General features: G+C 39.0%; 1 protein-coding gene across 1 annotated transcript in view; it reads left to right on the plus strand.

Annotated features, from left to right (window-relative positions):
* ANKRD31 (ankyrin repeat domain 31) overlaps nucleotides 1–18,680 on the plus strand; it is a 220,080-nt gene that overhangs the window by 91,377 nt on the left and 110,023 nt on the right. Inside the window, 7 exon segments of the mRNA XM_006874406.1 lie at nucleotides 1,107–1,113; nucleotides 2,103–2,179; nucleotides 3,890–3,933; nucleotides 7,342–7,959; nucleotides 10,511–10,791; nucleotides 12,819–12,925; nucleotides 14,980–15,135. Of these exon segments, the coding sequence (XP_006874468.1) occupies nucleotides 1,107–1,113; nucleotides 2,103–2,179; nucleotides 3,890–3,933; nucleotides 7,342–7,959; nucleotides 10,511–10,791; nucleotides 12,819–12,925; nucleotides 14,980–15,135 (1,290 nt within the window).

Genomic DNA, 18,680 nt, shown 5'->3' on the forward strand with positions numbered 1-18,680 from the left:
TTCCTTCCTTCCTTCCTTCCTTCCTCCCTCCCTCCCACCCCTGGGAAGCCCTGAGACCCTTACTGTCTACAAGATCAAAAATATTTTCATGATAATACAAACATATTATTTGCTTATTTCACAGTGTTGACATTTGCAATGATATTGCTAAATCATTGGTGGGTAAGAATTAGGGAAGTGGCCTCAAACAATACTAGCAGTCATTGTGTTTGCCAGCTATTCATAATGAAAAGAAAAGTGAAAACAAAAAAGTCAGTTTCAGGGATAAGTGGTTGATAAAGCAGAAAAGTTACTCATTTCAATAAATTTACACCCTTTACTGTATATCTTTTTAACATTTTGTGGGGTGAAATGAGAAGTCAGCTTAAAGCACTTTTGGGAGTACTGAATTCTGGTGGTTGTCTTGAGGGACGCCTGTGTGCACTTGGAAGCAGAACTAGTTTTTTGTGTTGTTTTTTTTTTTCCATGGAGCTCTTTTTAAAAAACTTGAAAAAATAAGGGACAGACAAACTGGAATTTGGCAGACATTTTCTTGAAAATGAACAAAACAAACTGGCCACTTCAAGAAAAACAGCTAATGGTATTTGATGTCAGAGAAAAAAATACCAAGCTTTCAAGTGAAAATTAGAGTTTTGGAAATCTTTTATCCATCACCATGGCCTTGATGACTTTCCAACACTTCAGATTTTCTGATGAGATCAGTGGCGATATTTCTGAAGTTGGGGATTATTTTAAAAGAAATTCGTCAACATTATGAAGAGCTGTATAACTCAGTGGTTCAATATTGTTTGCAATTTCGCCTACTATAAGTCACTTTTCTAATAATTTAGATACCGCTTTGCTCTATTTTCAGACTTATGCTTTAAATTCTGTTTTGTAATTAAGAAAGAAGTCCTATTGTCGACTCTGGTTTAATTTTGCTTTTAATCAGACTGTTCTCAAATAATTATATTTTGGGAAAAAGAATCAGTATTAAAACCTTTTCTTTTTGCATCCCTGAAATTATCATTCTATTTGAGTAGTTCTGTTGCCAATTTCAGGATTGCTTGTATTGATCATTTCTATTTTTGGACAAGAGAGAATTCTCACTTGATTGTTCTTGCTAGGATTCAAGTAACTATTGTTGGTGTATTACACTTTCCTTAAAGCAGCTGAAACAGGAAGCTCCCCCCTATCCCCACCCCTTCTGCCCCCCCCCCCCAGGTATCTTGATTACTTTTATGTAGTAAATTAACTGGTGGGTGGGGGGAAGTTAACTGACTCCTTTTCTTCAATCAGCATTTAAGTATTCAAAGGCAAATGATAAAAATGGCAGATTTCATAGGTATGACCCTTATTTTGCTTTCCATCTGTTCCCTGCAATATTTTATTCCTTTTATCTAATCTGATATGCTGAAATAGAATGATAAATAATGCCTGTGACTTTTCTCATTAGTGACTTTCACCTAAAGCTATAAAGACAAGCATTCAGGATATTTGATATGCTGCGTTTTATCGATATTAGATAACTAAGTTGCGTAATTCAGTGTCATTTTCTCTCTGATACACCACCCCTACAATTGTCAGAGTCATCTCCAAAGTCACATTCCGACCTTAATGTGCTTTCACTGGTTTGTACTCTTGAAGTTCATCCATTGAATTTTTTTTTTTTTTTTTTTTAGTTTTTATTATGAGTTGAGTGAAGGTTTACAAGGCAAATCATTGGTTTTACATTCAACAAATATATTTTGCTTCTTTATAATGTTTATAATCCCCTCCATGTACCATCAGTTAATAGTATTTCTCTATTCGTTTTGGCTCTTTTTTTTTTTAAACACTCAGGTATAATAATAATTTATACCACCAAAGGGCACATTCTGCACATCCATTGATTTTTCAGATCTCTCTTTCATTTTTGTAATCACTTGAATGGGAAATTTAACAAACTGGTAGTAATTGTAAAAATATTGCACATGATGTAGCACAAAAAAATGTCTTTTAAAATCCCTTTAAATGAATTTTTTTTAAAAAAGCTTACATTTGAATGAGAAATGTGTTTTGGTTTTTTTCTTTCTACTTTAAAAGGGTACTTTTATTTATTAATTAATTGATCTGTTTTTTAGGAACAGAACAAATTGTCCAGTATTTACTGTGTCACTTACACAGACTGAACTTTCACTGAATCACGAAAACATTCCAGGTATGTTTTCAATGGGTTGTTGTTGCTTAAGGCCATCAAATTGCTTCCAGCACATAATGACCCCGTCCACAACAGAATGAAACATTTGCCTGGTCCTGTGCTGTCCTCACAGTTTTTGTTGCTTGATCCCATTGCTGCTACCGTTGAGTCAGTCCATCTCATTAGGGGTCTTCCTCTTTTCCCCTGACCCTCCACTTCACAAGTTCTTCTCCAGGGACTGGTTCTTCCTGACATCATGTCCAAAGTATAAGAGGCGAAATCTTGTCATCCTCAGTTAAAAGAAGCACTGTACACTGAGTGTATTTCTTTCAACACACATTTATTTGTTCTTCTTCCAGTCCTTGGTGCTTTCAACGTTTTGCACCAACACCATAATTCTAATACACTGATCTTTTTGCAGTCTTCATTACACATTGTTCAACTTTCCCAGGCATAGAGGTGATTGAAAATACCATGGCTTGGGTGAGATGTTACCTTAGTCTTCAAAGTTACCTCTTTGCTCTTTAATACTTTAAAGAGGTCTTGTGCAGCAGATTGGCCTACTGCAAAATGTCTTGATTTCTTGACTGTTGCTTCCATGAGTGTTGATTGTGGGTTCAAGCAAAATGAAGTCTCAGACAGTCAGTCTTTTCTCCATTTGTCATGATGTTATTTATTGATTTAGTTGTGAGGATTTTTGTTTTCTTTAATTGAGGATCTCTTGATTCCTTCTGGCCCCTACATGAAGGATTCTTTTTCATGCCTACCTGCAAACAGCAGGGGTTCATTAGACATGAGTGCCTGTCTTCTAACCTTCCATGCTGAAGACCTGAGTTCTATTCCCATCCAGTGCACCTCATGGTCATTGGTGGCTGGCATGTGGCTATGATGCTGAGCAGTTTCAGCTGAGCTACCAGGCTGAAACAGACTAAGAAGAAAGGCGTGGTGATACTGTTAAGTCATAGCGACCCTTTATAGGTTGGTGAGTTTGAACAGCCAATATTGTGGTTCAAACCAACCTTGCTTATGCTACAGCGCCACACCAGGACTCCAGAATAGGAACATTTAATATTTAAAGGGCCTGGTCCATGTTGTTGTTGTTAAGTGCTGTTGAGTCAATTCTCATAGCAATCCTGTTTAGGTTTTTCAAGGAGTGGCTGGTGGGTTTGAACCACTGACCTTGTAGTTCAGACCAACCTTGTGGTCCAGTGCATTATCCTGGAGTCCACCAGGAGTCCATGGCTTGGTGATATCCTTCCAAAAATCAGATAATGAAAACCCTGTGGATCACAGTGGTGTGATCTGGGCTGATTATGGGGAGAGTGCCAGACCAGGCAACTTTTCCTTCTGTTGGGTATGGGGACCAGATGGAAAACAACATGGAATGGAAAAGAGTATCACTTAGAAAGGACACATGATTTTTCTTCATGTAGTTGCAAATGCGTAGAATAACTCATCCAAAATAGAGAATTAGGTTGGTTTTTGCCTAAACTAATTCCTAATGTTTGTAATTTTACCTAGCTCTATATAAAATATTTTTTAAAAGAAGTGGAAGAATTTCCTTTTATAGATCATTGTGTAACAATATATATTATATTGATTTACTATTTATAGAATATTTCCTATGCCATACTCTTTTAGACTCATTCCAAGATATACGATCAAGAAATGCTGGTAGAGAGAGTATGTTTTAATAAAACGGAAATAATGATGTATATTGTTATCTTCTAGGGCCCAAGCCTGAAAATACTGAAGGTTTGCCACACACAGAAAAGGTTGGTCTGTATAATAGAGATTAGCTTCCATGATTTGTATATCACAGATCTAGACTTTTTTCAAAAAATTATGTTGATTAAAATGTCAAGTCCATAAAGGCTCTTAAAACCCACCAGCTGCTCCTTGGAAACTCGATTAATTGGAACTGATTCGGCACTTAACAACAACAACAACAACAACCTAGAGCAGGAATACAAAAAAAAGCATTTCAAATGTTGTTGTTGTTGTTGTTATGTGCCATGGAGTTGATTCCGACTCATAGCGACCCTGTACAGGGTATCCGAGGCTGTAAATCTTTACGGGAGCAGAAAGCCTCATCTTTCTCCCGCGGAGATATTTATTTCTCCCTCCCAATATTTATTCTTCCATCACTAATAGTGTTTTCTTAATCTGTGTTTCTCATCCAGCAGTGTAAACCTCTTATTCTTTATCTGGCGGAGAAGCATATAATTTATCAAACCAGCTACTGAGATAATGTAGCAAAAATGCCTTGGAATAGCTGCTAAATGGTAGCCATGATTCAAGTGACTTCTTTGACTTTGCTTTCTGCTGGGTACTATGAGGAATCAGAGGACTATAAGACAGGCTCTGCCCCCAATGGACTCATACTCTCCTTAGGGATACCAAGCTGTTAAGGACTGACTCAGTCCAGTCCAGCTATACCTGTACCATACTTCATCTCAGCTGAGCCAGAAAGCAAGGGAAACAGCATAAAATGTGGAGCCAGATAGACCTGTGTTAGGTGTCAACTCTCATTTTACATCCATCATGTAGCAATAACAATACCAGTTTCACAGGGTTATTGTCAGAACTGAGTGCAATGGTTGCTGTTGTTAAGTGCTGTTGAGTTGCTTTCAATTCATATTGACTATGTTTAGGTTTTTGAGAAGTGGCTAGTGGGTTTGAACTGCCAACCTTGTGGTTAATTGTCCAGTGCTTATCCAATGGTGCCACACCAGGACTCCTGTCTAGCACTAATTAGTGTTTAATAGATCTGTGCCCCCTCCTTCAGGAATCTTTCATTTGTGACTTGAGTCTTTTCTCCTCTGTGGATCTGTTTCATATGATTCTGGTGATCTTGACCAAAGTAATTGCTCCTCTATACCATTCACTGATTATATCAGTCTTTCCCAAAAACTTGATGTGCAGGGGAAAAAAAACTAAACAACCAAACCCACCATCTTGGGGGACAAAAAGTAAGGAGAACACTGCATCCTAAAGCCTCCACTTAGAGATTTATAGTATGCATGCTTTGAAATGTACTGTGATGTAGAGAAATCTGTTTAACTTTGTTTAACCGAGTGTTTTTCCAAACTGTACTTATGAAAAGTCTCTGGCCACCCCAGAAAAACTATTTTTGCAAAGGATTGTGGAACTGATGAAAACACACTGCTTTATGGCTTTCATTTAATTTCATACAAGTGGTTTTTCAGAAAGTTCATGAAAAAATTCCATTATTTTTCAATTGCATTTTTCCATAAACTTTTTGAAGCCCTCTCACTCGTACAGTGCTTAGTGATATGATTTATACTTTGCTTCATGCCTTATGCATTTCTGCCTTGAATCTATGATTAGAAATGAAGTTAGCCCATGATATATATTTTATTATATATAAAGCATTGAATATTAGTGAACAAAGCACTTCAAATAGGAAGGAGACCTTGACTGGTGACTAAAAGAGTCAGTAGAGTCTGATCCTTGGATTTCTTCCTAATTACCTTTATATTTCTAAGCAAATTCTAGTTTGCATTATTAATGAGTAAGTACATCATGTTGAGCTCTGTATGCCACATAAAGAGAAGATAAATGGTTGTTGTTAAGTGCTGTCGAGTGGTTTCGACTCATCGAGACCCTGTATAGCGTTTCCAAGACTGTAAATCTTTGTGGGAGCATAAAGCCTCATTTTTCTCCTGTGGAGCTCTCGTAGGCTCAAACCACAGGCCTTTGGTTTGCAGTCCAGTGCTTATCTTACAGAGTCACCGTGCTCCCCAAGATAAATGGTTGTTGTTAAATTGTTACGTGCCATCTAGTCAGTTTTGACTCATAGCGATCCAGTATAGGGTTTCTGAGGAGTGGGCTGGTGAGCTTGAACCACCAATCTTGTGGTTCAAATCAACTTTGCATTCCAGGGCTTATCAAATGGTTGTTGTTGTTGTTAAGTGCCATTGAGTCAATTCCTACCTGTAAGTGATCCTGTATAGGGTTTCTTATCCAAAGGGTGGTGGTGGTTGATGGTTATGTGCTGTGGAGTTGGTTCCGACTCATAGCGACCCTGTACATGGGAGCAGAAAGCCTCATCTTTCTCCCACGGAACAGTTGGTAGTTTTGAACTACTGACTTTGAGGTTCGCAGCCTGATTCATAACCACTATGCTACCAGAGAAAAAGGGAAGAGAAAATGAATGTTGTCATGTCTCTAGTCAGACCAAATCAGAATGTAGAAGATTTACAAAGTCCAGCAGTGGCCCTGTCAGAGTGGCATGCCAGTGGAGCGTGGATTTGATTTCTGAAAACAACTAAAGGTCATTGCAACCCATTCTTTTATTTAAGGTCAAGCACGTTAACAGGTTTTAGTGCTGAAGGAAAGTCTAGTGACTTTCAAGTATTGAGACTTATTTTCTTGAATGGTTTTTAAACTGATTTTGAAAGCAAATTCAGAAGAGGAACCCAAGTAATATTTTGAGCACTGGAAACATTAAGGTGATACCTTTACAAAATAATTATCATTTAGCAATGCAAGTTCTATTGAAAACAACTACAACCTAGAGCTGTTAACTTGTTGTTCAGGGCTCATGATATTTATACAGAACTGTCTTCCTTTCTCCTAGTTTTCCTTCTGGCTTCCTTTTTAGTTCACATTTATATGTTCATACAAAATTGAGGATTAAATGGAAGATGAAGCTACTCAAATTTTAATTCTGTTAATTTTTATAGAAAGTAGAATTTTGTTAGACAGGGAGAACTGTATAATAATTAACTACAGTGAGGTTTGAGATCACTTGTTAATTTAACTGCCCATGCCATCTCTGTCTCTTTAACTAGTCTAGATAAATGAAACTTAGCTGAATGGATAATTTGCTATCTGTATTTATCATCCAGCCAATTTTATCCCTATTGTTGTTAGGTTCTGACTTACAGCAGGAGTGATTGGTGAGTTTGAACCACTAGCCTTGCAGTTCAAACCAATCTTGCAATCAAGTGCTTACTCATGTGTTCAGTGATTATCGATTTGATATAATATAGGAAAGTGATGAAAATGGTTTGTTTTATTTATGGAAAGGAAAGAAAGTGGATAAAACGTTTTGGGAGTAACTTGTCAACAAAACAAATGACAAAACTATAAAGTTTTTCTTTTAAATACCTTTTCGTGTGTGCTATAGTAATGTAATTTCTGTTTGGAATACACAGGTTGTAAGTGAAGATAGAGACTCTCCTGAAATTAGCATTCTCTCAGGTACTGTTATTACAGCATCTGGAATGACTGCTGTGAAAGAGACGCCATTAATAGAGCCAGAGAAGATAGCAGCACAAAGCACATCTTCTGAGCCTGGAAAGAAAGTCACATTCACCATGACTTCTGAAGAAGCCCAAAGTGAAGAAAGCTCTCTTGAAACTTTTGTGTCTTCCTTGGAAGGGTTACTAGCATTACCAGAAAGTCTTCAAGAGCAAACACAGTGTCAAATGATGGATGATTTTGAACCTATAGATTTGATGAACCCATTGAGTGACTCTTTCAGTTGCATAGAACCCCCCTTGATAGCCTTGTGGGCATGTTACGAAGATGAGCTGGAAAACACAAAAGATGATGCATTGCCACCTGAGTTGTTCGAAGCCCTGAATGCATTGTCAGAAACCATGGTGGAACCTGCCTGTAACAGCCTAGAAGCAAAGCGCAATGTGTCTCAGACTGATGAAGATTGCACACGAATAACAGACATGAACTTTAAGTCTTTCTGTTCTGCTCCACCATTGGAGCAAGATTTCAAGGCAGCTGAGCTACGGGACAAGGATCTATCAGTGCAACAAGTAAGTCCATGTAATCATTGACCTATTGCCATTGAGTCCATTCCTACTCACAGTGACCCTAGAGGACAGCATAGAACTGCCCTAGAAGGATTCCAAAGCTGTAAATCTTTATGGAGGGCAGACCGCCATAGTTTTCTTCCAGAGCTAAAATCACCAACCTTTCAGTTCACAGCTTAGCTCTTTAACAACTACATTACCAGGGAATTAAAATGGATCGGTTTCTTCCCAACATACCTAAGAAAATATATCATTACCCTAAGAAAAACAAAAACTCCCTTTGCTGTGGAGGCAACGCCAACTCATAGTAGCTTATATAGAACAGAAAGAATAGAATTGTTCCCGTTAGCTCAGGAGATCGCTGTCTACCTGAGCGCAGCGTGGAGATGGGATACTCTTAGTATCCCAGTAGGGTTGCCAGGGGAGGGAAAAAATTAGACCTAGCTTAATCAGAGCATTGCCTGTTGTGTCTGAAGATGCTTCCTAGTACCACAGCCCCGGGGTTTAGAATTCCTGCCACATCCCTTTTTCACAGTGACTTTTATTTTCTTTTAAAAACGGCCTTTGCTGTTTTGTCTTTGTTACAATGATAATGCCTTCTCATATTTGAAAAAAAAAAAATTCAAGTGTTAAAATATTACATAATATAGTAAGGGAAAAGCCCTTCACAATTCCACTCTCGAGAGAAAACCACTGTTAACAGTTTGGTGGATCTCTTTCCTGGTTTTTCTGTGAATATTCTATGTAAGTTGGTTTTATGCAAATGTAATTATACTACATATAATACTTTGCAACTTGTTTTTAAATTGAATAATACAGCTTAGTTATCTTAACCATGTAAGCCAGTATTGTTGTAGTTATGTGCTGTTGAGTCATTTCCAACTGTATAGGGTTTCTGAGGCTGCAAATCTTTGTGGAAGCAGAAAGCATCCTCTTTGTCTCATGGAGCGGTTGATGGATTTGAACCACTGACCTTGTGCTTATTAGCCCAACACATAACCCACTACCCCACCAGCGCCCTTGTAAGCAACGACAGCACTGCATAAATCTTTTAAATTGCTGAATTGTTTTCTACTGTATAGAAACCCCGGTGGCAGAGTGGTTTAGTAGTAGGCTCCGAATAGAAAGGTCGGTAATTCAAACCCACCAGCTCCTCCACAGGAGAGTGATGTGGGAGTCGGCTTCCATAAAGATGAATGAAACCAAACCAAACCCATTGCCATGAAGTCTATTCTGACTCATACAGCCTTGAAAACCCTATGAGGCAGTCCTGCTCCGTCCTGTCGGGTCACTGTATGTCAGTTGACTAGCTGGCAGTGGGTTTAGTCTACTATCTGGATTTGTTTAGATTTATTTAATCCATTCACTAATAGCACGCATGTGGATGATTTCTTTTCTTTTCTTTTTTTTTTGACAAATATCAAAATGCTCCAGTGAACATTCATGATAAGATTGAGATAGCATGATAGTGAGTTCATGCTGTAACTTGCACAGCTGGAATAATACTGTATGTTGTAGTTCTGGTCAATAAATCTCAAACCAGACTTAGCAGGACTAAAGCTTGATCCAGAAAAAAACAACTAATCAAGGGGATAGGGCATGAAAGTAAATGAAATTTTCAATATTTTAATCTGTCAAGAGGGAATGTGAGTAAAGTGTAGGAAAATTATGATTGGCCTGGCTAGAGTGAGCACAAACTTAGCAAATCTTCAAAAAAGAAAATAGGAAGAAAAAAATCAGACCCTTTTAAAAGTAGAAAGATTTATTTAGACCATGGCAAGCATTTTTTTGTACCTTCAACAGGATGGCTTGACACAGTCAAACAGTGGTCTCAATCATGAGGACGAAATAGGACTGGGCAGCATGATGAGTCTTCACCAACTCAATAGCACCTAACAGTATCAGCAACAATAAAATATGAAACTTGTTACCTTGGGAAGTGTTATAAGATGGCTATATAAATAAGCTACGGAAAGAGTTGGATGATATATATGAAAAGTAAATATCCTCTATGGAAGTTAAATCCATAATGGATTGTTAAGGGGAAGTTAGAGTCATTCATAACATACTGTTCACCTTTTAAAAGCAATGTAATGGAGGTTATGTACTAGCTGTCCCACAAAATATCATCCACTGCTGCTGTCAATAGCAAAATACTAGGCTAAATAGACAATTGGTCTGGCCAAGTCTGACGTTTCTAATGTTTTTATGGATCTCCATCATTCCTTACTTCTCATTTCCTGTAAATTAAAGCATCCACGGTAACCTTAGTTTTCCTTTGAATTTTAAGTATGAATATTGACAAAAATCTTTTTTTTAACTTACGCTCTTTTTACCTAAGACTTTTGAATGAATCTACATTGTCCTTTGTTGCATTAATTAATACAAATGTTTTCATTGTACTCATTCATGTCTGTAAATTTTCTGTACACTTTCATCTTATAAAAGGTGTGCACTTTAATCACAGGTACCAGACGAGACATAATTTCTCCTACTTTTCTATTTTTGCAAATGTTATGGTTATTTGTAGATATATTTTTTATCTTATTTGCAGACTCCAAAAGGCATAGATGCATTTGAATCGCAAACTTTGGCTCATCAGAATGTGACCTCTTGTGATCAGCTGAAGAACGATATGGATTCAAATGCAGTAGAAAGTATCCCTGACCAGGAAATCCCATGTGTGTTAAGGAGATCTCTGAGGCTGAAAAAACGGACAGGCGACAAAGTTGAAAAGCGCATAAGTGATATGTACAGGATTCCAGAAAAAACTTTACCAAAGGTTCTTAGCTGTGAGCATCAAGCAAATAGCAAATCTTTAATTACGAATTCTAGGTATGTTATTAAATTATACTTTTCTCTCATGATGTTAAAGACCTTATAGATAAATCTATGCTTGGAGATACAGAGTCAGTGTACCTAATCAAATCACTTGCCATCGAGTCGATTTTGACTCATGATGACCCTCTATGTGCAAGGTAGAACTATACTTCTAAGGGATTTCACACTGTGACCTTTTGGAACAGGTAGGCAGGCCTTTCCTCCAGGTGACTCTCAATGGGTTGGATCCCTTTGGTTAGTAGTCAGCTGTGTAACTGTTTGTGGCTCCCAGGGCTTGTTTTGGTTTTGAATGTTTTATTTATTTCTGTTTTCTTTGATCAGGGCCATACCATCTGTCAAACGCTTTTTTTTCTTTAAAAGGAGCTAGACTTAACTTGAACATGTTTGATGTCCATGTGTTACTTCATGGGAGTCCTCAAGGACATAAAATAATGGAGTGGGGAAAGAGGAACTTGGAAACATTTGAAGTTATAGTTCAGTTGAAGTTGTTTTAAATCATGGAATGGGATATCCAAAGAAAAGAACAATGGAAAGATAAAACCGTGGAAGGCGAATGTGACAGGCATTCCTTCTGCCTTTTTTTGTTGAAGGTTCTAGTTGTTCCAAATAGAATGGAAGATGTTAAGGTGGCTGGGGAGTAGAGTGCATGGAATTATAGAAGATGAGCGATTGAATGTGCTGGAACTGATTTATAACATCTCTGCTGATTGCTCTCTGTCCCCAGATCCATTCTCTTTCCTTCCATGCCCTTTCTGTGAACTAGAAGCTAACGTCTAAGGGCTGCATAATTAACGATCCCCAGTAAAGTGCCTAATAAATGCTGTTTTCTTTCCTCTCCCACCAAAAAAAAAAAGAGCTAGCCTCTTCTTTCCCTAGGAGATGGATGGAGTAGAGAGTGGTCTGTCAAATTGGGGTAGAAGGGACAGTAGATTCAGGATACTCAACACTTGTAGGTGACTGTCCCTAAAGGAGGAAAACCTGTGGGTGGCACAAAGAGTAGGCATGATGACTGGCATCCCTGTCAGTGAGCTACCTGCAGTTAGGTAACTCAGCCATGTCTGTGCTTCAAACAGCCCTGCCACATGAAAGCAGCTCAGTAACATGCCTGTGAATTTTAAAATCTTAATTCATATTTAAGAGGTATCTTCCATTAATGTTTGTAGAGAACATTATGAAAACTTTTTAAAAAGTTATTATTGTGAATTGAGTGATAGTTTACGTGGGAGAACGTCAGATTTACACTCATCATATCGTATTTCATTTCATTGTAATGATTACAATCCCCTCCATGTGTCATCATTCAACAGTATTTGCTTCTATTCCCTCTGTTTTTTGTTTTAGATGTGCACCAAAACTCTCAGGAATATACAATCATTCAAACACCCAAAGAGCATACCCTGCAAGCCTGTCTCCCTGGCCGCCAGCACACAGCCCCTCTCCCTCCATGAGTCTAGAGTCCCCAGCTGCTCCATCTAGCCACGTTGTCATCTCTGCCTCCATCCCTGGGGTTGCTGCTTCTCTGCATAGGGTCTCACACTTCGCTTCCGCTCTTCTCCCTTTATGGTCCCAGGGTCCTCTGCTCCTGGACTGCAAGATCAACCACTCCCCTATTTTTACTACAAAATGTCTACCTTTACAGTTGCAACAATTGCCATCAGTCATGAAAACAGTTACTCACTATTGAACCACAAGAGTCATATCCCCGTATCTCCTTTCACTAGCCCTGTCTAGACAGGATGAAAACCACTCAGTGAAGATTCTACCTTCCCCCGCAGCCTCTGAAACTAAACTCCCGCTTGAAAACTTGTAAGCCAGTTACTTCGTGCCTTTATTAACACCCCCCCCCCCATTTTAGGTAGCCAGTGTCTAAGTTGCCCATCCCTGTCAACCCTGTGTACAGAGGGAACGGGAATGATCCTTGCTGTGAAGATTCCTTTCTTCTTGGTTGCTATTTTAAGCTATTATATCCGTAAGTATAGGTCGAGTTCATATAATAACTTTTAAAACATTTATTTTTCAAGCCCACAGGATTCTGCCGTAACGACTGATGGCAAAGGGAAGACTGTGCATTCCCGTAGACTCCAGAGTAGGCAACAGATCAGGAAAAACAAACTTGCAGCAAGAAACGGTGAGACCTAATTTGAGCATTGATCTATTCCTCCAAGTAGATCATTTACAGAAACAATTGGTGCTAGAAAGGATTCAGAGGTTATTCTCAACTTACACTGATGAGAAAACTGAAGTTAAACTAGTTTGGGAGTTTTGACAGCATCATGGTAGCTTGTAAAAAGCATAACTGGGACTTAATCCTGCTAATTTCTAGTTCCTCAGTGGTTATTTATCACCCTCATGGTAACTTTCCTTACACACATGAGCAATTTAGGGTTTGGAGTATCAGGGAGCCACTTGCATAGATTTCTACTGCCTTTTCTCTGCTCTCTTTTGTCTGGTGCCCTGCCCTGCAAGTGCTAGCTACCCCTGCCTCCCCAAACTTCAATCTCTGTCTCCTCAGATCTGCCAGCTTTCTTCAGTCCAGCTTTCTTTCTTGTGCTATAGTCTGGCACGTGCCTCCAAACAGAAAGCTGGGTGGGTGACCACAGGGCTTACCTCATAAGTCTCCCTTTACTCAGGGATCGTAGACCTGAACTGCTTACTTTTCAGTGTCTGAAAATGGGAGTTCCCCCCAAATATTTCTGATGTGGTTATATTTATTTATAGTGGGAGGGCAAGTTAGGGCATTTACTTCATCATACCTGGAAGTGAATGTCTTCTGCAACTTAGTTTTTACTGAAAATTCTTGTATGCTGTGCTTCTTAATTTTTAATAAATTACATAGTTACTATGGTTAAATACAAGTTGTTGTTGTTGTTATGTGCCGTGGAGTCGGTTCCGACTCATGGTTAAATACAAGTAGCACAGATATATTGGGACTAAAGAGTACTAATGCAGTTTATCTGGAGGGAACAATGCTTTGTAGTCTGGGGTGGGAGAAGGAATGCTCAAATCAGCAGTTAATTTTTTTTTTTTTTTTACAGTGAGACTGAATGGAAGGAGTTAAATAAAAGGCAAAGCAGTTAAATTATGGTCCAATAAGAAAGTATCTGCAGTACTTAGTGACCTTTGAGGGTTTAGGATGGGGCAGTAAGCTAGCAAAATTGGAAAGGCTGTCATAAAAGTTCTTCTGAAATTCAGAGTAACCAAATAAGTATGGTTCACAAAAATTGACCAGCTGTGGAACAGCTAAATTAGAAGTCTCAGTATTCTAGAAGGCATAGTGGAGAATTGATACTTAGTATGCAGCGTCTGGAAAACTATTATATCATGCAGTTCTGGGCTCAGGAAATCGAAACAGTTCAAGGTCATGGCTCTTTATTTAATTTCATAGCAATTCTTTGTAGCAAAGGAGGAAATTTTAGCATTCCTCTTGCTAGGAGTTAAGTTTTGTATTTTTATAAGCCTCTGACAATTTTCTCCTTGTGGTTTCATAAGACATTTAGGCATTATACCATCTTACCAAGTATCTAGATTTGAATAGTACTTTTCACTAGAAGTTTTAAGAATATAACCTATTAGTCTTCTCCCAAGCACCTTTCATGGGGTTTCAATCACAGAAACCATTTATCATAATTTATAACTTACTACTAATATTTTAAAGGAACTCTGGTAGCGTAGTGGTTACTAATCGGGCTGTGAACCTTAAGGTCAGCAGTTCGAAACTACCAGCTGTTCCACAGGAGAAAGATGAGGCTTTCTAAAGCTCCCGTAAAGATTTACAGCCTCGGAAACCCTGTTCAGGGTTGCTATGGGTCGGAACTGACTCAACAGCACTTTACAACAACAAACTAATATTTTTGAAGGAGACAAGTGGCGCTGTCTAATCCTATTATTTGTTGTTGTGAAGTGCCGTCAAGTCGGTTCTGACCCATAGCAACCCTGTATAAAGTTTTCAAGGAGCAGCTGGTGTGCTTGAACTGCTGACCTTGCAGTTCAAATGGCTTTGCAGTTTGGCGCATTAACCCACAGCACCACACGAGGACTCGAGTTGGGTTAACGAATGCATCTTTCATAATATAATATACTTTACCTCTAGAGCGCTGACTAGACTCAACCTCTTAACTCTGTCCCTTCTCATTTTCAAATACTTTTTTGTTTTGTTTTGTTTTGTCTTTTCTCACATTTCAGGGAAAACGACGATAAATAAGGTGTCTCTTTCTAGTATTAACCGGAAAAACATTTTCGGAGAGAATTTACTGTATAGGGCAGCTCTGCAAAATGATGTTGATCTTCTTCACCAATGCATAGCAAAAGGTGGAAATGTCAATCAGCCAAGTTATGCTGGTAAGTTGGCGTTAGCGTTTGGGAGTGGTTTGTAGTTTCAGCTGTTGTGTACCGTTGAGTTGGTTCCAACTCGTAGTGAACTTGCATAGGGTTTCCGAGACTGCCTGGTAGCTTTGAACTGTCAGCCTTGCAGTTACCAGTCCAATGCTTATCCTAAAACACCGTACTAATGCTCAGTTTCATCTGAATCTTATAAAAATATAGTATAATTGGCTTAAGGCAAGCTCCAAACAGAAAAATTTCAACTGATTTTCCTGCTTAGGTAGCTCTTCAGTGCCATCTCTCAGGGAAGTTGGCAAGATAGTGGGAGCACATAAGGGTCTAGCATTGTATTTCTCCTTCAGAGAGTATGCCTGCCTGCCACCCTCCAGGTGAGCTAGGTGTGCTGGGCTGACACAGAAGGATGGCTCCTGGGACTGGCATTGTACAGCTGGAAGAGGCTGATGGTACACCGAGCTACATGGGAAAATTAATGATCACGTGGAACATTTACTGCAGGAGCAATGGCCAGGAAAGTGGCAAGAATAGAGTATGAGATAGAGAGGGTGAGGTAGGGGCTTACAAAGAGTGGGCCGCAAGCCCTGGATCTCTCCTGTAGCCTTTGCTGTGTGGGGAGTCTGACATGTTCTTCTGAAGAGGAATAATTCCTCAAGGCACTTTAAGGTACTGAGCAACACTGGGCCAGTTTGGGTGGTGCTTTTGGGTATTCTGTTTTTTTTTTTGTTTCTGAATGTTCTCAGTTTATGAAGCAGTGCATTAAATTTATGGTATGCACAGACTGCGTAGCAGGTGATTAAGTACACCCCCCATACAGATGTATAGGGTTTTCTAGGAGCCACTGGTGGGTTTGAACAGCCGACCTTGCAGTTAGCAGTCCAGTGCTTATCCCATAGTGCCACACCAGGACTTCAATACAGATAGTCTCAATTGATGACATATTCCAGTTACACTCACCCGCCTTTCTTTTTTTGTTTTTTGTCTTGATGACTTATCATTAGTAATATGTACTATACATATATTTCAGTGAGCAATTGGCTGGTGTTGTCATTCTCAGATGTTCACTCATAAATGTTCAATGCTATATACAGTTCTTAACACTGCTGCATGAGGTTGGCTTCAAAAAGTTTATGGGGAAAAAAAAAATCCCACGATCTTTAAAAAAAAATTTTTTTATTGTGAATTAAGTGAAATTTTATAGACAAGATGATCAGTTTTACATTTAGCAAATCATACACTTCATTTCATCTCAATGATTGCAGCCCCCACCCTATAATAACAGTTATCCCGCTTCCTCCCTGTGCTTCCTCTTTCTATTCCACCCACCTTCCCATCCCTTCTCAACTTGGTCCTTAGGAAAATGTTGCCCTTTTGATTTTGAATGATTGACCATTCCATGTATTGTGCATGTCCCATCCCAGGAGTTCTGGTGTGGCCGCTGTAGTATAAGCACTCGGCCTCAAGGTTGGTTTGGATTGCAAGGTCGGCAGTTCAAACCCACCAGCTGCTCCTCAGAAACCCTATACAGAGTTGCTGTAAGTCAGAACTGACTCAACGGCACTTAACAACAACAACATAATACCTTTCTACTGCTTGGCTGCAAATTGCCATGAGAGTTCTTTTCCTGACTTGAAGAGCCATAATCTTGGGTTCCTGCAGTTCTCTTTCTAACTAGTAAGCCCGTCTTTTTTTCTCTCTCCAAATTTTGACTTTTGTTGCTACTCTATCTGATCCTTTTCAAAGCAGTTGGTAGCTGGGCACTTTCTAGTTCTCCTGGTGCCAGCCTCATGGTGACTGATGTTCACTGAACTAATTGATTCCAAGTATCTTCAATTTTCACCACTCTTCTTTCTTTCTCATGTTGAGAGACCAATAGTTGCACCTTAGAAGACCTCTGGTGAGCTTTTAAGTTTTTAGACGCTACCCACCAAAGTAGGATGTAGAACATTGTTTTTTGGATTATGTCAATTAACCATGTTGTCCTCTGAGACTATGGTCCTGAGCTCCCAGCCCCAGCAACTCATTACCTAAAGATGTTTGATAATATCTAAGAAGTTTTAACCATCTTGCCTGTTGTGTGCTCCACCTCATCCATAGGTGTGTTTGCATCAAATGTAGGTTGTTGTTGAGTACCTTCGAGTGGGTTCTGACTCATAGCGAGCCTGTATAGGGTTTCCAAGGAGCAACTGGTTGAGTGGGTTCTGACTCATAGCGAGCCTGTATAGGGTTTCCAAGGAGCGACTGGTACGTTTGAACTGCCCACCTAGTGGTTCAGACTGACCTCGTGGTCCAAAATAACCATGTACAACTATGTTCTTTCAAACCCTTACGTATTTGTTGATATACTCCCATTCTCCCTCCCATCCCTGTTCAGCCTATGTATCTGTCCATGTATTTACCCCCAGAATACAGTTGTTTCAGGATTATGCCTATAACACTATTTACCTCTAACCCCTCTGTAGACCATGCACACCTCCCTTTGTCTTCATGTGTCAACATCATTCTTCAGCCAACCTCCCTCTTCTTGTATATTACCTACCCTCCCATCAGCTGAGCTGACATGTGTCCACTCTCTAGCCAGTGAATTACTCTCCCTTCCCTCCCTGTTAACAACCACCAAAGAATGTGTCTTGTAGCATGAAAACTTCTTGACTTTTTACAATAGTGGTCTCATACAATATTTGTCCTTTTGTGATTGACTGATTTCACTCAGCATAATGGCCTCCATGTTACTTTAAACATGTATTTTAAGGAGGAAAATGTTGTTTATTAAGTATATAGTTCCTCTTATCAGTGCTTTCCATTTCTTCCCCAAGGCGTTGCAATTAATGCTATAGGAAAAACAGCTTCTCTAGCAATTTATGTCAGTGGTTGTAAACTGGAAAAAGTTTTGTCCTTACAGGGCATTGGTAATATCTGCTGAAATTTTTGGTTGTTGCATCTTAGTGGGGAAGAGATGTTACTGGCACTGAGCAGGTTAAAGTCAGGAATGCTGCTAAATAGCCTAAACTTCTCAGAAAAATAAAACAATTATTCAGCCCCAAATGTCAGTAGTGTCGAGATTGAGAAACCCTGGTTTATGGACAAGGATCTGAAAAGAATGAGTGAAATACATTTTTAACTTGTAGCTTTCTGGTTTTCTTAGATCTGTCATATGATTTGTTTAATTTAATAAATTAATAAATTTAATAAATTTGTATAATTATACCATTATCTCTGGCTAACAAGAGAAATGGATATTTCTCTGGGTAACTGGTCTTCTTGGACGAATTTGTTACTTGTTAATTAAACTTCTGTGAATAGGTTTTTGTGAATGAGGAGAAAAAGAGATATCTACAACAGCACTGACTTCTGTATAATTCCACAGAATAGAAGTAGTCTTACCTAGAAATAGGCTATTTTCTCCTCCCTCTTCTCTGCAGAAAAGCAGAGAACAACTTGTACTCTCAATTGACCAGTAACGATGCTCTTACAGCCTTTTACTTTGCTGACATGAGGAATAGGTTCAGCATTTTACCTTTTGTATATGTAAGGTGGAGGGTCAGAGA

Source organism: Chrysochloris asiatica, unplaced genomic scaffold (genome assembly GCF_000296735.1).
Source record: "Chrysochloris asiatica unplaced genomic scaffold, ChrAsi1.0 scaffold00275, whole genome shotgun sequence".
NCBI classification, from domain to species: Eukaryota; Metazoa; Chordata; class Mammalia; order Afrosoricida; family Chrysochloridae; genus Chrysochloris; species Chrysochloris asiatica.